This window comes from Nymphalis io, chromosome 2 (genome assembly GCF_905147045.1).
Source record: "Nymphalis io chromosome 2, ilAglIoxx1.1, whole genome shotgun sequence".
Classification (NCBI taxonomy): domain Eukaryota; kingdom Metazoa; phylum Arthropoda; class Insecta; order Lepidoptera; family Nymphalidae; genus Nymphalis; species Nymphalis io.
The window spans coordinates 4,882,265-4,904,359 of NC_065889.1; the positions used below are offsets into that span (position 1 = coordinate 4,882,265).

General features: G+C 32.6%; 1 protein-coding gene across 1 annotated transcript; it reads left to right on the forward strand.

The window, feature by feature from the left end:
* Window positions 1–13,551: 13,551 nt before the first annotated feature.
* On the forward strand, window positions 13,552–14,656 carry LOC126774669 (protein obstructor-E-like). Its single transcript, XM_050496203.1, has 4 exons — window positions 13,552–13,654; window positions 13,981–14,181; window positions 14,256–14,325; window positions 14,500–14,656. The coding sequence occupies exons 1-4, from the start codon at window positions 13,552–13,554 to the stop codon at window positions 14,654–14,656; spliced, it is 531 nt and encodes a 176-aa protein (XP_050352160.1).
* Window positions 14,657–22,095: the final 7,439 nt, after the last annotated feature.

Below are 22,095 nucleotides of genomic sequence, written 5' to 3' on the forward strand. Positions count from 1 at the left end.
GTAATGTTATTTTAAGTTAGGAGTAGTGTAGTGTTATTAGGTATTATATTATATTAGTTAAAACTTTATTTATTTAGATTAATTTTTTATAATAATCAATTGGATTTTAAGAAGAATCCTTTAAAATGTGGCTTTTAAGACACTTTTTAAAATTATGTAGCGATTTTATATCTTTGATATCCTTCGGCAAATTATTGTAGGTGCGTGCTCCTTCAAACAAAATACTTTTCTTGCTGTAGTTTGATGGGCCTAAACATATGTTATTAGCATTTCTAATCATTCGCTTATGAATATATATTTTTTTCGTGAAAGTAATTTGGGAGTGTATATCTTTTGTAAAGATTTTTCTAATATGAATGCAGGTGCTAATATGCTATATCTATAGATTTGAGTTAGGTTCATTAGTTTTGTATCCTTATACATTTTTATAGTAGGTGTTAAGGTGTTGTATTTAAATAGAGTCTTTATGAGTTTATTTTGTGTTGTTTGTAATTTTTGTAGATTGGTTTTGGCTGCCGAACCCCAATTAGATAGTCCAAATGTGGTTTAGCTAATGAATTGTAAATAGTATAACATACACTTTTCGGAAGGCATCGTATTATACCACGCACAGCACCGTTTGTTGAGAGAAGTTTTTTACGTGTTTTGTCAATATGATATTTCCACGTAAGCTGATTATTCAGGACTAAGCCGAGATATTTTTGTGTATTGACCCTTTTTATGAATTCCCCGTTAATTGTCAGGGGTTTGAAGTTGCCTATATTTTGGTTTTTTGCAGCAAAAATTATGTTAGTTGTAAGTATTTATCCTATTATACCTAGCTGAAGCCGCGGCTTCACCCGCATTGAATCCAGTTTGTGTTAAAAATGTTTCAAGCACTGCCATCTGAATTACGATTAACGAATTATTTTATAATAGTCAAAAATATTTTTTGCTATCTTCAAATCTGCATATTTGACAGTTCTCGAAGATGTGTGAAATTTGCTTCAATCAGCTTTTACCCTCTTTACGCTTTCTCGTCTAAACTACTCAACCAGCGGCTCCGCGGGCGAAAACTAGTGAAAAAATATATTGAACTAAACTATCCGACATGGTCACAATTGTTGGAATGCTTTATAACAGAAGATAGTGATATATTATTTGAAAAAGAAAAGGAAAAATAATAAAAGAAAGAAAGAATACAAATTAATGGATGAGGAAATTAAAACACTAATAGCTGAACTATTTCTGCTGACCACAATTAAGCCTGTCTCAATAACATTCTAGATAAATTAAAAATGCTCATTTTAAATGATCATTTAAATTAATAATAACTTACGTTTTTTTATTTAATTTTAGGAAGCCCATATTATAGCCACAAATGAAATTTAATGGTAAACTTAGAACCTATCTATAATAATTAATATTTATTTCAAACATATATAAACGTACATATATTTAAAATGCAGTTTATGATTCAATTATTCTTATATGGCAACTAATAGTATAAAGGATAATCTCGTAAAAACCTTTTGCAAGCGGGTTGTGTAATAAGAAAAAAAAACAAGTGTTTAATAATTCACAAATGGAGGATTTATTATATATATTTAGACAAAACGCTTAGATTGAAGCTTAATATAAATTATGTTAATTTAACGATGCATAAATTAAAAGATTTAAATCAACAGAAAATTAACCATTCTCAAATGCTTTATATATATTTAATTGAAAACGTGTTAAACGTGTATTTTATATGTATTTTATTCGTTATTATAATACAATTAATATTCACTTTGTATGGCTGCTAATGATATGATTCATACCAAGAATCTATTTTGTTTTGGTAAAACTGAAAACAATTTTTAACCAAATTTTCTATTATTTATTCTTATTTCAAAGTATACAAAACGTTTCGAATTTCTCTTGAAAAATAACGTTATTTTATTTAAAATATCATAAATATGAATAAATATTAAACTATTACAAGTTAAATTTTAATATTTCTTATAAAAAAAATTATACCATAAAACTTTATACCAATTCCATAAAACTGGAAAGTCTCTGTTTTAATTAATTATTACAAGAGATTATTATAAACGCGTTTGAGTCAGTGATTTTGTCTCTACACACTAGTAGTAAAAAAAACATAGTGTAGCTTATTTTACTTTCTTGATAATTAATTTTATATGACGCAAGCCTCATCGATTAAGTAGAAGTAATTTAATTGTTTCATTAATTTACTGATGATCTTAAATTAAAGAACATCGACTGATAAGAGACTATATAAAATGGATACATTTTTGATATAATATCAGTGTAGTGAGGTTTTTAACCGCGGTTGTCTTTATTTTTACAACAATGATAATACAAAAGTTATTGTTGTTAGGTGTGCCATTACTATTGTTAGGTAAGTAAATAATATTAAAATAAACAAATATCTTTGAAACTTACATCAATATTAAAATTTAAGTAAAATAAAATTTACTATTAGGATAAAATAAAAAAAAAATCGATGTTATATTCGGGTTTATAAGAATGACTATACCAAAAATATTTTTCACATCAGCGCTGTTATTATTATTTAGATCTTTCTTTGTCTGTACTTATGTCATTACACTAAATCTAAGGGACTTTGCAAGCTAAGTAACTTAATATGATTAATAGTTATTAATGTCGCAATTTTATCAAGTAATAGTCATTGTAATTTAATATAAATGTAGTGTTTGCTTTAAAATAATTTTATAAAAGCAGTGCGTGAATTAAAATTATATTGTATTTTAAGAATAATAATAAATAATCATTGCTAGCAAACCTAATTAATTAATTAATTTGTTTTCAGTGGAAGCACGTGACACGCAAAGTGTGAACAGAGTAGCTTTACGAAGACCGATTGGTTATGGTCATAGGAATATACCTCTTACATCAGAAAACCTTAACACTGATAAAAAACTCTCAGAGGTACTCACAGAAAAACATATTTCTAATTCACCCATAACATATGGCGATGTTACAACATCATCGGCTTTAAAAACCGAAAATCCGTACAATGCTCTCGCCACAACCTCTACGACAACGCAGGAACCAACATCGCAAAGTGTTATTAATTTCACAACCAGCCCAAAAGCTCAACTCAAACCCAAACCATCATATATCGTATACCAATTATACGATTATAATTGCAGAAACGTAAATGGATATTATTCAGTGGAAAATCAATGTGACGAATATGTGGAATGCCAGGTAGAATTATCTTTTTAATCTATATTTGTTAACTTCACGGCTAAATTATTTAAAAAAAATTGTCATAATGTACATTATGTTACAGAACAATAAAGCATACCGAAACTTCTGTCCCGAAGGGCTTCATTTTGATTCAGCGAAGAAATGGCCAGCATTCCCCTGCGCGTATCCCTTTGAAGTTAAATGTCAAAGGCAATCAATTTCAAGTATGTATTAATTATTGTTAACATTCACTTTTTTTTAAATCTCACTAAATATAAAAATACTCTTTCTAATGATCAAACACCTGGTTTAATGTACAATTATAACCAAATGTTATATTAAATATAAATATATTAAATAATTTAAAAAATGTATTTATGAGTCTTTATGTATTATATATTTGAATCCGACGTACAGAATGCCTCTAGTCTGGGATTCTGTAACTACTTAAAAATTCGCAAATGTTGTTGTTGAAAAAAATATTTCTATTTCAGCTACAGGATATGTTGATGTTTCGTCCAAGAGACCAGAAATTGTATACGCACCGGGAACAAAATATCTAGAATCAGTAACTGTAAAACCGGAACAAACAGTATATAACTATCCTGAATACTCTACTCCAGCCACCACAGAACAAACTACTTGGAAACCACTTTGGTCTGGACAGACTGGTACACCTCATTTTAGTCAGTTTTCAACTGACATACCAACTACAACTACAACCCAAAAAACATCCGAACCCCAATTTCCAACATCTATTAGAGCAACCTATACGATTTTCCAACCGCAAGAAAAGAAGAAGTCATATACTACTAATGTACACATAAATGAACCAGCAACTTCGGAATCGGTAACGTCTCAATCTAATGAATATCTACCGGATGGCATAACTTTAACGTATACGCAACCAACAACTGAAGACCCAAAACCATCCACTCAACCTAATGAAAGTTTAGATGCTGTGTCAAATAAAACTTCGACAGAGGCATCAGCTACACCTATAATTTTTCAAACCATACCTGATATTCGAATAATGCAGCCTATTATCAATTTCACAACGAGACCAACCGCTCCACAGAACTTTATTCCATTGTACGCTGTAAATCAGTTAAATGATTATACATGCAGAAACGTAAATGGATATTATTCAGTGGAAAATCAATGTGACGAATATGTGGAATGCCAGGTAGAATTATCTTATTAATCTATATTTGTTTACGTCACGGCTAAATCATTTGAAAATATTCATCATAATGTACATTTCGTTACAGAACAATAAAGCTTACCGAAGTTTATGCCCTGAAGGGCTTCATTTTGATTCAGCGAAGAAATGGCCAGCATTTCCCTGCGCGTATCCCTTTGAAGTTAAATGTCAAAGCCAATCAAAATCAGGTATGTATTAAATATTTTTAACATTCACTTTTTTTTAAATCTCACTTAATTAAATAAAAATACTCTTTCTAATGATCAAACACCTGGTTTAATGTACAATTATAACCAAATGTTATATTAAATATAAATATATTAAATAATTTAAAAATGTATTTATGAGTCTTTATGTAACATATATTTAAATCTGATGTACAGAATAATATACAGTTTGCCTTCAGTGGAACTAACAGAAAAACTATACAAAACTATTCGAAGGCCGATAATTATTACTGAACTCACGGAACCAATGCCTCTAGTCTGGGATTCTGTAACTACTTAAAAATTCGCAAATGTTGTTGTTGAAAAAAATATTTCTATTTCAGCTACAGGATATGTTGATGTTTCGTCCAAGAGACCAGAAATTGTATACGCACCGGGAACAAAATATCTAGAATCAGTAACTGTAAAACCGGAACAAAAAGTATATAACTATCCTGAATACTCTACTCCAGCCACCACAGAACAAACTACTTGGAAACCACTTTGGTCTGGACAGACTGGTACACCTCATTTTAGTCAGTTTTCAACTGACATACCAACTACAACTACAACCCAAAAAACATCCGAACCCCAATTTCCAACATCTATTAGAGCAACCTATACGATTTTCCAACCGCAAGAAAAGAAGAAGTCATATACTACTAATGTACATATAAATGAACCAGCAACTTCGGACTCGGTAACGTCTCAATCTAATGAATATCTACCGGATGGCATAACTTTAACGTATACGCAACCAACAACTGAAGACCCAAAACCATCCACTCAACCTAATGAAAGTTTAGATGCTGTGTCAAATGAAACTTCGACAGAGGCATCAGCTACACCTATAATTTTTCAAACCATACCTGATATTCGAATAACGCAGCCTATTATCAATTTCACAACGAGACCAACCACTCCACAGAACTTTATTCCATTGTACGCTGTAAATCAGTTAGATGATTATACATGCAGAAACGTAAATGGATATTATTCAGTAGAAAATCAATGTGACGAATATGTGGAATGCCAGGTAGAATTATCTTATTAATCTATATTTGTTTACGTCACGGCTAAATCATTTGAAAATATTCATCATAATGTACATTTCGTTACAGAACAATAAAGCCTACCGAAGTTTATGCCCTGAAGGGCTTCATTTTGATTCAGCGAAGAAATGGCCAGCATTTCCCTGCGCGTATCCCTTTGAAGTTAAATGTCAAAGCCAATCAAAATCAGGTATGTATTAAATATTTTTAACATTCACTTTTTTTTAAATCTCACTTAATTAAATAAAAATACTCTTTCTAATGATCAAACACCTGGTTTAATGTACAATTATAACCAAATGTTATATTAAATATATTAAATAATTTAAAAATGTATTTATGAGTATGTAATATAAATTTGAATCTGATGTACAGAATAATATACAGTTTGCCTTCAGTGGAACTAACAGAAAAACTATACAAAACTATTCGATGACCGATAATTATTACTGAGCTCACAACAACAATGCCTCTAGTCTGGGATTCTGTAACTAACATAGAAATTCGCAAATGTTGTTGTTAAAAAAAAATTCTATTTCTGCCACAGGATATGTTGATGTTTCGTCCAAGAGACCAGAAATTGTATACGCACCGGGAACAAAATATCTAGAATCAGTAACTGTAAAACCGGAACAAACAGTATATAACTATCCTGAATACTCTACTCCAGCCACCACAGAACAAACTACTTGGAAACCACTTTGGTCTGGACAGACTGGTACACCTCATTTTAGTCAGTTTTCAACTGACATACCAACTACAACTACAACCCAAAAAACATCTGAACCCCAATTTCCAACATCTATTAGAGCAACCTATACGATTTTCCAACCGCAAGAAAAGAAGAAGTCATATACTACTAATGTGCACATAAATGAACCAGCAACTTCGGAATCGGTAACGTCTCAATCTAATGAATATCTACCGGATGGCATAACTTTAACGTATACGCAACCAACAACTGAAGACCCAAAACCATCCACTCAACCTAATGAAAGTTTAGATGCTGTGTCAAATGAAACTTCGACAGAGGCATCAGCTACACCTATAATTTTTCAAACCATACCTGATATTCGAATAACGCAGCCTATTATCAATTTCACATCGAGACCAACCGCTCCACAGAACTTTATTCCATTGTACGCTGTAAATCAGTTAAATGATTATACATGCAGAAACGTAAATGGATATTATTCAGTGGAAAATCAATGTGACGAATATGTGGAATGCCAGGTAGAATTATCTTATTAATCTATATTTGTTTACGTCACGGCTAAATCATTTGAAAATATTCATCATAATGTACATTTCGTTACAGAACAATAAAGCTTACCGAAGTTTATGCCCTGAAGGGCTTCATTTTGATTCAGCGAAGAAATGGCCAGCATTTCCCTGCGCGTATCCCTTTGAAGTTAAATGTCAAAGCCAATCAATTTCAGGTATGTATTAAATATTTTTAACATTCACTTTTTTTAAACCTCACTTAATTAAATAAAAATACTCTTTCTAATGATCAAACACCTGGTTTAATGTACAATTATAACCAAATGTTATATTAAATATATGAAATAATTTAAAAATGTATTTATGAGTCTTTATGTAATATATATTTAAATCTGATGTACAGAATAATATACAGTTTGCCTTCAGTGGAACTAACAGAAAAACTATACAAAACTATTCGATGACCGATAATTATTACTGAGCTCACAACAACAATGCCTCTAGTCTGGGATTCTGTAACTAACATAGAAATTCGCAAATGTTGTTGTTAAAAAAAAATTCTATTTCAGCCACAGGATATGTTGATGTTTCGTCCAAGAGACCAGAAATTGTATACGCACCGGGAACAAAATATCTAGAATCAGTAACTGTAAAACCGGAACAAACAGTATATAACTATCCTGAATACTCTACTCCAGCCACCACAAAACAAACTAATTGGAATCCACTTTGGTCTAGACAGACTGGTACTCCTCATTTTAGTCAGTTTTCAACTGACTTACCAACTACAACTATTACCCAAAAAACATTCGAACCCCAATTTCCAACATCTATTAGAGCAACCTATCCGATTTTTCAACCGCAAGAAACGATGGAGTCTTATACTACTAATCATCAAGACAAAACGAGACCAACCGCTCCACAGAACTTTATTCCATTCTACGCTGTAAATAATTTAAATTATTATACATGCAGAAACGTAAATGGATATTATTCAGTGGAAAATCAATGTGATGAATATGTGGAATGCCAGGTAGAATTATTTTTTTAATCTATATTTGTTTACGTCACGGCTAAATCATTTGAAAATATTCATCATAATGTACATTTCGTTACAGAACAATAAAGCCTACCGAAGTTTATGCCCTGACGGGCTTCATTTTGATCCAAAAGCGAAATGGCCAGCATTTCCCTGCGCGTACCCATCTGAAGTTCAATGTCAAAGCCAATCTATTACACGTATGTACTAAGTATTTATCTAAATTAGATTTCGATAGAAGGTAAGGCAATAGAAATACTTACAGGTGCGAAACAATATGTTTAAAACGATGCTGTCGATGGCACCATAATATGGCCAATCTTTTATAGAATCATTGTATAAACACCAGAAGTATAATAAAAATAAAGATATTTCGCAGATGTGTTTAACATTTTGTATTAAAGAGTTCTAACGTTAGTTTTCGTTGATTTCCATTAAGGATATACAAATTAATTTGTATGTAATTGAATTTGTAGTTTATTTTGGAAAAAGAGAAATTATCGAGTTGCTTGCCGGTTTCTTTCAATAAAACTTTCATTGAACTTAATCCTGTAATACGATTTAAAAGTACTTACAAAAACCTTCTTATTTTTAAACCTAACTTTAATAAAACAAACATTTCTTTTCTTACAGAGCAAGCACAACCTACCGGTCAATGTCCTCATAGTTATGGAATGTTCCCAATAACTAACGGCGACTGTGGGTACTATATTGTGTGCCAAGAAGGATTAGCTACCTTAATGCTATGTCCGTCGGGTCTCGCTTTCAATTCCATATCGAGTACTTGCGATTGGCCAGTAAATGTACCAGATTGCAACCTTAACGGTAATTATTATTGATATTAATTAATTATATTTCAATTTTTTTTAACCGCATAACTTCATTTATTATAAATTGATTTCAGTTTTCCAAGATTTCACCTGCCCATCGGATGATTATGCACTAGTTTCCAATTTCATTTCATATCACAAGTAAGTGTATTTAATGAAAACTTTCTAGTTCGTTGAGTAATTTACGTATAACTGGCAAGAGGGCTACAAAGTGGGTTAAAGTCACTAGAAATTACAATAATTTGAATAAAAAATATAGGTTTCACACTTTCACGTTACACCTAAACGTAGTATAATGTGTAGTAACATTAATGCTGTTTAATGCTAATATTTTTTTCATTTAGCTATCATAGTCCTAGTTTTAAATCCGAGGTCGAGCGAATAAAAAGGTTATTAAGTTTTCCTGTCGAAAGTTCTCAATAGCAGCCCGGAGTCTGGAGGTTGGAAGTGTGTACACTCCTCGGAAAGTACGTAAAGCCGTTGGTCCTGCGCCTGAACTGCGCATACGCTTGTGCACTATAATATGTTCGGCACAGTTGGCTAACATCTCTTGAGACTGACCGCCCTGGCAGAAATCGGTCTGAAGGACTATATTTACGTTATTGAATCTTAACAGTAACAATGTATTATAAATTCTATCAAAATATCAGCAAATTTAATAACAGGATGACCACGCGTTAAGCTTTTTCACAATTATTGTACTAATTAAGTTATAAATATATAACGTTTGTATTTTTTTAAACAGGTATAAAAATAGCTGCAATCATTACATTGCATGCCAAGAAGGACGCCCCCGTCTCCTAAATTGTGATGCAGGTCTCTCCTTCGATGAAAACACTAACCAATGTGTGAAGTCGGAGCTTATTGAAAATTGTGAAAATTATATTGTGTGAATAAAACGATAGTTGAAATACATAGTGACTAAAATATTGCAGACAAAAAGTTAACGTCCTATCCTACTAATATTTTAAGCGCGATAGAATGTGGATATGTGTGGATGTGTGATCTTTGTTACTCTTTCTTGAAATAAAGTTAGCTTATACCCTAATTTAACACATAGGCTACCTAACACCTCCCCCCCCCCTACCTAACCCCTCACACGTGGGCGTAGCCGCGGGCGAAAGCTAATAATAGTATACCAAAATATGTAGTAAAACCTGAAAAATTAGTTAATAATTATTGTTACACATACAGGGTAATTTTAGTTCTCAACATATTTATCATAAGGATTTAATCCTTATCTAAATTAGACACATAATTTTAGAAACATTAAAATATATTCAAGTAAGCACATGAAAATAATAAGTGCACGTGCGGCGTGTATGTATGTAACAGGGTACGGGCAAATAGATTGTTACACGCTTCAGTCAAAATCAAGCCCGGGCAAGCACCACTGAATTTTCATGTGCTTAATTTGTGATTATAATTCATCTCGCTCTTTACGGTAAAGGAAAACATCGTGAGTAAACCTGCATGTGTCTAATTTCACTGAAATTCTGCCACATGTGTTGTATTCCACCAACCCGCATTGGAGCAGCGTGGTAGGATAAGTTCCAAAACCTTCTCCTCAAAAAAGGAGAGGAGGCCTTAACCCAGCAGTGGGACATTTACAGGCTGTTACCAAAAATATTAAGTTTTCTTTGCTTTATTTTACACATTCAATTAAACCTGAGGAAAGAAGAATATCTGATAATATACCTAAAGTTATTAAAACTGCTACTAAAGTTACTAAAAACTAAATTAAAGGAAATTAAAATAAAATATTTTATTACTTTAATAACTATACAGGTACAATATAGGTATATAATAACTACAGATACAATGGATCTTATTTCCAATGCGGGCGGGCCGGTTGGCGTGGTTGGTAGATACTTGCCTTTCACGCCGAAGGTTGTGGGTTCGATTCCCACCCAGGACAGACAGAAGATGTGCATGAACGTGTCTGTTTGTCCTGAGTCTGGGTGTAATTATCGGTATAAGTATGTATTTACAAATAAAAAAGTAGTATATGTAGTATATCCGTTGTCTGGTTTCCATAGTACGAGCTCTGCTTAGTTTGGGATAAGATGACCGTGTGTAAATAGTGTCCCAGAATATTATTATTATTATGTTTATGGGCGATGGTGACCACTTACCCACTTCAAAAACATGACTTAAACTGTTAACAGAACATTAACTGTTAAAAATATCAATGCTGCTCACCCGGAATTGAATATAAATTTTCTCAAGAACATAAATAATATTTCTGAAAATATTTTTATATTTATTTAATGTTAAGCTTATGTAACAAAAGAAGTATTTTTTAATTAAATTAATTTAATTTAATGATAATTATTAAGAATACAACTAACTCAATATATTTTATTAGATCAATTTTTTATATTGTCATCCATCTCTAGAAGATTATACAAAATTTTAATAGGTTAAGTTAAATAAAATGCTAAATTAAAGAAAGCTCAATATACTGGACTGGCAACACTTGCGATTGCGCAAATAAATGAAATTTTATTACTAAGAACGTCAACAATAAATATGCGTGATATTAATTATTATAATAACATTTTCCATTAAAGTTTTGTACCTACTTAAGAAATAGTTGAACAGGAAAACAGAAATTGAGAGTAGAGGACAAAATGAAATGGTAACGAAACTCGTTCTACCGTCCAAATATCTTATATTTTTAGAATAGCTAGGCTGACGAGCAAATTGGCTACCTGATAGTGGTCACCAATGATCATAGACACTGGCGTTGTAAGAAATATTAACCATCGCTTACATCGCCAATGCGCCACCAACCATGGGAACTAAGATGATATGTCCCTTGTGCCTGCAATTACACTGGCTCACTCATCCTTGCCATAGATCGACCGACGATTTAAAAAAGGTGGCAGGTACGGGATGGATGCGGACTGCCCAAGATCGGGATGGTTGGCGTTCTGTGGGGGAGGCTTTCGTCCAGCAGTGGACGACAAAAGGCTGAAAAAAGTATCTCATCCTTCAAACCGGAACACAACAATACCAAGTACTGTTGTTTTACGGTAGAATGTCTGTTGATTTTACCTCCGTACCTACCCAGACAAGCTTACACAAAGTCCTACCACCAGTTGTAAAAATCATAATCTTCAGCTCGTCTCGTCTTAATATAGTTTTTCTAAGCGCTTTAAAACGTTAAACTAGTGATCATTCGTGAGGTTTTATACAAAAAGACTCGTGACTTACGTTTTTTAATTTTAAATATTGGGTTCCTTAAAAATACAACTGCTTATAACAAATGACTTTGAAAGCAGATTTCGCTGTAAGTAAGGTTAAGAAACTCTTCTTAGTGGATTATATGTTTTTCAGATCCCGTAACGATTATCAAATTTACTTCATCTGTATTAATGGCAAACCTCGCCGGCTGTCCTGCGGTGGATTCTCTGCTTATGACGAGTTCACCGAATCCTGCGTCGCGGCTCATGAAGTATCAGCTTGCCCCGTAGAACTGAGAAACGAGGCGAAGCGGTCCAAAGACGCGGAAAACGTCAATGAATATCCAACAACTGAGGAACCATTCTATCAACCAGGACAATTTGAATTGATAGAAAATGAGACTCAAAATCCAGAGCAAGAATAATTTTAACTATATTGCCAACTTATAATGTTTCTAATAATTGTAATTGTATATAATTATATTTTAATGTAAGCCATAAACGATCAACTCGCAAATAGTATCATTATATGTATATTCATATTTCCACTTAATTTTTGTAATGTATAGTCAATTAATGATAGTGCCATTCATCGAATAAAACAATTCTTTTAAAAATATGTAATTTTATTTTAACGACAAGTGATTTATGAGCATAAATTCTATTAATTATTTTTTAATTACAGCTGAAGTATAAAATCGTTGCACATCGATATTGATCTCATTCGCAATCGTTACTGCTGTGAAAGTCGTCGGATCCTCAACGATGCATTTCTTTGTTTGTTTTGTTACCTTGTTTATATCTGCAGTCTGTGAGTACATTTTATTACAATTAAGAAAAACATTTTAATATTTATTTTCAATAGATGAATTAAATGTTATTCTAATATTCACTTTTGGAAAAATATGTATCTAATACACGTACATAAATACCACACAACGTGCCATACGCAGGTTTTTTTCGTGTTTTGTTTAAAATATGTTTTATATCTCCATATTTGGTCAAGTTATCGATCATTAGGTTTCAATTCTTATAAGCTTCAGTAGTCATATAATATTTATATAATATGCGAATTCTTCTAGTCCTCGTTAAGAATGGTCGAAATTATTCAGAGGGGCCGCATCATTAATATATTCAAATTTGGACCAGAAACATAATAGTAAAGTTAAACGGAGGTTTTTACTCCTCACAAAAAATGAATATAGTTAAATAAATTTCGTATAGTTTACCAGTGCTCTCTAATGAGCGAGTTAAATTCGACTGTTTTCATATCATGTCAAACGTGAAACATTTAAACATAATTATTTACATTAAATAAATACAAATAAAAAGCACTAAATATAATATTTATAGTAAGAAATGCAGCTTTGTACTACAATACAATACAATGGTTAATTATCTAATTTTTAGGCAATGGCCAGTCTTCAATTAATGCCGAAAGAAGCCCACTTTGCAAAGTGCAGAATACATACATAAAAGTGGAGGGAAAATGTGATTCATACATTGAATGCCGGGTTTGTTTTATAATAATATTTATTTTTTAGCTATAATTCTATAAGACTAAATTTTTATATTTTCTTCTGTATTAGGACTATCTTTCGACTGAAATGCTTTGTCCAGATGGTCTTCATTTCAACCCTAACGCGCGGTGGCCGGAGTATGCTTGCGGTTATCCTCAGGATGTGCCTTGCGTAGGTCGTGGCATTACCCGTAAGTATAATAACAATGTTAAAAATATAATAAAATACGGACGACACTTCATGTTTAACAATTTTTAAACTTTGTCTAAGTTTAATAATATATTAATTCTGAAACGTACGTAGCATTTGCTTCGCCAAACTACTACTATAAAAAAATCTTTGACAGTTGATTGAGAATTGGCAATATCGTTGGGTTGAAAGTTGAGTGCAAATCTATTACGACACACGTCTATGTTAATTTGTAACAACCATAGAATCATATTCAAATTATAATTAATCAAAACATACGTAATTTTAAGAATAGTTTCACTTTCTCCCATATATTTTTATTAACAGAGCCAGCGAATCCTACAGCTGGCTGCGCACATCAATACGGATATTTTCCATCTCCCGTGGCTGACCCAAATGACTGTGGACATTATCGCATTTGTAACGCCGGCAGAGCCATTGAAATGTTTTGCCCTGCTGGCTTAGCCTTTAACCCTGTTACTGCCCAATGCGACTGGCCTGAACTGGTGCCTACCTGCAATGTTGAAAGTAATACATTATATATTTTTAATACCATTATTATATATTTAAAGGATCGTGTTAATTGTATTGACGTATTTCAGCTTACATTAGGTATCAGTGTCCTCCTGCTGCGATTGGCCGAAATGGCAACCCAGTTGTAACAAACCATAAGTAAGAGAAGCATTAATTATTTTTATTTTAATAATTATTCACCATTTTGAAAATCATAATACGAATTAAAGTAAAGATCGTGAACGTTAAATTGAAACCTTTAAAACGTTATTTATTGACCTTTATTATTTCATGTGTACTGTCGCTTTTTATATTGTATATGTATTTTTTAAGGTATGAAGGCGATTGCTCTGCTTTCTACTCGTGTATGAACGGGCACGCCCGCATCCTGTCCTGCGATACTGGATTGGCGTTTAACCCCGTCACCAGTCGTTGCGAAGACGCCCTTCACGTTCACTGCGAAGCGAAGTCTATTGCCAAATATTACTAAGAACGCGTTTGAGAAATAATACATAAAATAATTAATAAAGATGTTTTATATTTTTCACGCACTGTTATGACTTAATATGTATTATTTTAGGTTATAAATAAATAAAAAATATCTAAATAAAGTACTTTCTAAAAACAAAATATAATAAAGGAGCAGTATCTGTTGGTTGTGTAATTTTTGTAATTTCTGACTAAAGAGCCGAGAATTTCTATTAGACAACGCACCTGCATGCCCTCGGGTGTTGCAGATGTCCATGGGCAGTGGTAGTCATTTTCCATCAGATGAGCCTCTTCCTCTTACATTAAAAAAAAATCAGGTTTCTAATCTAAAGTGATTGAGTGCTTTAGTAGATCAAGTAAGGTAAGCATTACCAACTTTTATGATATTTAAAACTTAATTCTTTGATGTTAGGCAGTTGTTGAAGAACAGTGCTCTGATAAAGTAATTCAACATCCCAGGAAAGCAATGTTTACGCCCTCTCTCTATTTATGCACTATAATTCTGTTTTAGGATAGGTATTTAATCCGATACAACCTATTTAATGTTCCTTAAATTTAATAGGTATTCGAAGGTACCCGCTTTTCTAGACAATATAAATCAGTTGTAGTAATATTCCAAATGCCATATCGCTTGAGCAACTAATATTATCGAGACAGTGCAACGATATTAAAATCTGCACCACATTATATACTGCTGAGCACATCTGGCGGTGCATTGATATAAATACTGAACTAAGCAGCAATACTTAGTATTGTTGTGTTCAAGTTTGAAAGTAGAGTACGACTACAGTCACAGGGCCATAAGATATTACTTCCCAAGGTTGGTGGCGCCAATGTCTATGGGAAATGATGATACCACTTACAATCATGTGGACCATTACCCCGTCCTATTTAAAAAAAAAATATGTTATAAACATTGAACTGCTTAGAAGAGGTTGACCATTTTTGACCACTCTAATCTATACATATATATATGTAAGGACCATTACACGACAATAATCTATTTATGTTATCCAATTGATTTAATTTTTTTCTATTTAATTAGTCCCACGTACCAGAAAGTTATAGGAGCAATTCCTTTGCCTCTTCCCAAGCGTGTAACTTGGAGACGGATGAGTTTTATACAGAAACAACTTAATTGTATAAAAAACATATAATATTAAATTATTATTCTCCTCCCCTTTTCTGGTGTGACGTTTATGGTGTGTGTGTGTGTGAATGTGATTTTTTTCTTTTTCACATATTTTCAAATTTTATAATTAGTATAAAATGCAAAGAGCGTTTTTAAATTTTATGCCTGTGTTTATTTGTAGGCCTGAAGCTATTTTATGAAATTAGTTTATATTTATTTATCTAAACCTAGCTGAAGCCGCGGCTTCATCCGCGTTGAATCCAGTTTGTGCCAAAAATGTTTCAAACACTGCCATCTGAATTACGATTAAAGTATTATTTTATAAAAATAAAGCCTATTCAAATTTAAAATATAATATATATAAACAATTAAAATGTAACGATAGTGTAGAGGCCGTGGACTGCTGCAGCTTGCAACACAACCGTTCGGGTCAACCGTGCCCCTGATTTTTCAGTTATGTTCATGTTAATTAATATTTTTGCTATCTTTAAATCTGCATATTTGACAGTTCTCGAAGATGTGTGAAGTTTGAGTGAGTTGAAGTGAAACTTCAATCAGCTTTTACCCCCTTTACGCTTTCTCGTCTAAACTAATCAACCAGCGGCTCCGCGGGCGAAAACTAATGAATAAATAAATAATATTGAACTAAAATATCCGACATGGTCACAATTGTTGGAACGCTTTATAACAGAAAATAGTGATATATTATTTCAAAAAGAAAAGGAAAAATAATAAAAGAAAGGAAGAATACAAATTAATGGATGAGGAAATTAAAACACTAATAGCTGAACTATTTCTGCTGACCACAATTATGCCTGTCTCAATAACATTCTAGATAAATTAAAAATGGTCTTTTTAAATGATCATTTAAATTAATAATAACTTAAAAAATTTTTATTTTATTTTAGGAAGGACATATTATAGCCACAAATAAAATTTAACAGTAAACTTAGACCACTTAGAACTTCCACTAAGTTCTAAGTGGTCCACAATAGGATGTTTTGTTTTTGTTAATATTTATTTCAAATATATAAAAACATACGTCAAACTTGTTTGCAAGCGTGTTGTATACTGACTAAAAAAACAAGTGTTTAATAATTCACAATTGGAGCATTTATTGATTATTGGACAAAACGGCATAGATTGAAGCTTAATATAAATTATTTTAAAAAAGCTATTAATTTAACGATGCATAAATTAAAATATTTAAATTAACAGAAAATGAACCACTCTCAAATGCTTTATATATTTATTTAATTGGAAACGTGTTAAACGTGTATTTTATATGTATTTTATTCGTTATTATAATACAATTAATATTCACTTTGTATAGCTGCTAATGATATGATTCATACCAAGAATCTATTTTGTTTTGATAAAATTGAAAACAATTTTTAACCAAATTTTCTATTATTTTTTCTTATTTCAAAGTATACAAAACGTTTCGAATTTCTCTTGAAAAATAACGTTATTTTATTTAAATGACCATACAGTAACAGTACAGTAACAGCCTGTTAATGTCCCACTGCTGGGCTAAGGCCTCCTTTCCCTTTTGAGGAGAAGGCTTGGAGCTTATTCCACCACGCTGCTCCAATGCGTGTTGGTAGAATACACATGTGGCAGAATTTCAATGAAATTAGACACATGCAGGTTTCCTCACGATGTTTTCCATCACCGTCAAGCACGAGATGAATTATAAACACAAATTAAGCACATGAAAATTCAGTGGTGCTTGCCCGGGTTCGAACCTACGATCATCGGTTAAGATTCACGCGTTCTTACCACTAGGCCATCTCGGCTTCATTACCATATACCTATACCATATATATTACCATATATAAATAAATATTAAACTACTGCAAGTTAATAATATTTTAATATTTCCTTATATTTCTTATAAAAATATTATACCATAAAACTTTATACCATTTCCATAAAACTGGAAAGCCTCTGTTTTAATTAATTATTACAAGAGCTTATTATAAACGCGTTTGAGTCAGTGATTTTGTCTCTACACACTAGTAATAAAAAAAAATAGTGTAGCTTATTTTACTTTCCTGATAATTAATTTTATATGACGCAAGCCTCATCGATTTAGTAGACGTAATTTAATTGTTGAAGACTAAAGTCTTCAATCAATGCGTAGGTATGTATGTATGTATGTATGCGTAGGTCATGGCAGGTAAGAAGCATTGGTTGAAGACGAAAGTCTTCAACCAATTCGTACGGATGTACGCAATGACATACGGTGCCGAAACGTGGACACTAACTGCGGCACTAGTCCACAAATTCAAAGTCGCTCAGCGTGCTATGGAGCGAGCTATGCTCGGAGTATCTTTGAAGGATAAGATCAGAAATGAGATGATCCGGAAATGAACCGGAGTCACCGACAGACGAGTCCTAGAGTGGAGACCGCGAATCGGCAAGCGCAGCGTAGGGCCCTCCAGCCAGGTGGACCGCCGACCTTAAGAAGGTGGCGAGCACCAACTGGATGCGGAAGGTGGAGGACAGGGAGCTTTGGCGCACCTTGGGCCTATGTTCAGCAGTGGACAACGATTGGCTGTTGATTGATTGATTGGATTTAATTGTTTCATTAATTTACTGATGATCTTAAATTAAAGAACATCGACTGATAAGAGACTATATAAAATGGATACATTTTTGATATAATATCAGTGTAGTGAGGTTTTTAACCGCGGTTGTCTTTATTTTTACAACAATGATAATACAAAAGTTATTGTTGTTAGGTGTGCCATTACTATTGTTAGGTAAGTAAATAATATTAAAATAAACAAATATCTTTGAAACTTACATCAATATTAAAATTTAAGTAAAATAAAATTTACTATTAGGATAAAATAAAAAAAAAATCGATGTTATATTCGGGTTTATAAGAATGACTATACCAAAAATATTTTTCACATCAGCGCTGTTATTATTATTTAGTCTATCTATGTCTGTACTTATGTCATTACACTAAATCTAAGGGACTTTGCAAGTTAAGTAACATAATATGATTAATAGTTATTAATGTCGCATTTTTATCAAGTAATAATCAAATAAAATAAATAATTTTATAAAAGCAGTGCGTGAATTAAAATTATATTGTATTTTAAGAATAATAATAAATAATAATCGCTAGCAAACCTAATTAATTAATTAATTTGTTTTCAGTGGAAGCACGTGACACGCAAAGTATAAACAGAGAAGCTTTGTCCTTGACCTTGTCTGTTCAAATATAAACCATATTAAGGTTAATGTCGATTATGTAAATAGTCTGAGTAGTCATTCTTTCCTTTCATTTGAGCTTAATATTGTGAAAAAAAAAATTCGCCCGAGGAAAAAGCTATTAAGACCTATTAGAGATATAAACATAGACCAGCTTAAGGTCCTGTTGGAATGCATTGACTGGCATACATATTCTAATCCCGATTATTGTATAGATTTTCTCGTTTCTCATTTTACAACTAACATAATGCATATTTTTGACACCTTAGCTCCCCTTAAAACCATATATATAAGACATAATCATTACCCATGGATTACTTTTGCTATTAAACGTATGATGAAATGTCGCGATGAAGCTCATTGCAAATTGCGTATAGATGAGAGCGAGGCCAATAGAGAAAATTATAAAAAAATGAAAAAAATTGTAGATGATGCAATTGCAAATGAAAGAAATGCCTACTTTAACTCATACATTAATTGTAATTTAAAAAACTCTAAAGTCACGTGGAAACATTTTAAAAACCTCCTTGAGGTAAAACCTAAGTCGGATCTAATCTTACCTAGTCATCTTAACGATCCTCAGGTTATAAACAATCATTTTCTAAATATTCCTGGTAATGATTGTGTCTCCCCGCAAATTATTCAAAAGTATTCTTCATCAAAATTCTGTACAGAAACCTTCCACCTAAAAACCGTTAATGAAGATACTGTGTCAAAAATTATCCATAAGCTCAAATCGAACGCCATCGGTAAGGACGGAATCTCTTTGGATATGATTTTGATGACACTTTCTTCCTCCCTCCCTGCTATAACAAAAATTATCAATAAATCTATTCAGTCTAGCAACTTTCCTGACCTATGGAGGGAGGCTCTTATTAAACCTATACCAAAATTGAATAATCCAGTTTCATTGTCTGATTTGCGTCCTATCAGCATACTCCCATGTTTATCTAAAGTACTGGAAAAAGTAGTCTACATCCAACTATCTGAATTTCTAGAAAACAATAATATCCTACCTGATGTTCAATCTGGCTTTAGAAAGCATCGTAGTACTACTACCGCACTCACCACGGTTGTAGATGACATACTTAGTGCCCAGAACTCCGGTAAAGTTACCCTGCTGGTTTTGTTAGATTACTCTCGAGCGTTTGAAACTATAAATATCTCTTTACTTGTTGCAAAACTGGCGTACTATGGTTTTGATAAAACCGCTATAGATTGGTTTGCAAGTTATTTAACTTATAGAAGACAATCAGTGGAATTAATAGGTGAAGATGGCACTATAGCATGTTCTCCGTGTCGTCCAGTAACACGAGGCTTGCCCCAAGGCTCAATCTTAGGGCCTTTATTGTTTATATTATATACGGCGGACGTAACGAGTTGTATTATAAATAGTGATTGTCATGTTTATGCGGACGATTTACAAGTTTATACATCATTTCACTTGTCGAACCTAGAGGCTGCCGTTAAAAACTTAAATTATGATTTAAACAGAATATTTGCATGGTCACAATCCCACACCCTAGTTTTAAATGCGAAGAAGACTAAATATATGATATTTGGCACAAACAAACAAATTAAACAATTATCTAGTTATAGCCCTATTATATCTATAAACGATGAAATTATTGAAAGAGTCACCGAAGCTAAAAATCTAGGCGTCATTATTGACGAAAACTTGCGTTTTGAAAAACAAGTAAATAATACCGTTCGTAACTGTTTTTACCGTTTAAAATTGCTGTACCGTGTACGAGAGTCTCTATCAAACGAATTACGTCTTACACTGTGTGAGTCACTGGTGCTGTCAAAATTAAATTATGCCGATACAGTGATAGGGCCACGAATGCTTGCTCGCTCAAAAACGGCCATTCAAAAAGTACAGAATGCCTGCGCTCGTTATTGTTTTAACATTCCGCCACGTGCTCATGTAACGCCTTACATTAATGAAGCCAAATCTTTAAGGACTGACTACCGCGGACAATTGCATTTCGCTTTACTTTTATTCGGAGTCATAAAATCCAAATCACCAGGATATCTCTATGATAAGCTTTTGTGGTCATCGGCCGTAAATACAACTCACTCCACCAGGGCGAATTCCTATTTGCTGCTTGTGCACCCACATCGTACTGCAGCCTTTCGTGGAGGCTTCAAATACGCCGCGACCAAATGTTGGAACAATCTGCCGCCCCCACTTCGTAACCTAAAATCATTGCATACGTTTAGACTAAGATATAAGTTATATTTATTTAACCTACAGACTGAACTTTAACTTTCTCATTCACATATTCGTGTATATTGATAATAAATAATTCATAGTATACAAAATTAAAGGAAACATGTTTGACGATATAATTATTTAATTAAAAATGTACCTATAATTGCATGGCCAATCTGTTTCATGCAGATTGTTCATGTCATATTGGTTGCGGCGTGTCTGCCTCCACTGTAGGTTTTAGGAATACCATTATCGCCGTCTCTAAAACAACAGAAATTTGGGCATAAATATATTTTATTACTAGCTGTACCCGCGACTTCGTCCGCGTAGAATTTAACAAAAAAAGTTAATCATTTTTATTATCATTTTTTTCTAAAATAAAAGCAGCCTTAGTTATTCCTTATTACATCAGCTACCTGCCAATAAAAGTCCCGTCAAAATCGGTCCAGCCATTAGGCCAGCCAATAGCCAACACACAGACAGACAGACAGACAAACAGACAGACAAAAATTGTAAAAAAAAATAATTCGGTGTATGTACCGTATATATATTCATATGCATGTAGTAAAAAGCGGTTATTTCGATATTAAAAACAGACACTCCAATTTTATTTATATGTATAGATTATCATTTTTTTTTTCTAAAATAAAAGTAGCCTAAGTTACTCCTTATTAGATCAGCAACCTGCCAATAAAAGTCCCATCAAAATAGGTCCAGCCATTTCAGAGATTAGCCGGAACAAACAGACAGACAGACAGACATACAGACAGACAGACAGACAAAAATTGTAAAAAAATGTTATTTCGGTGTATGTACCGTATATATATTCATATGCATGTAGTAAAAAGCGGTTATTTCGATATTA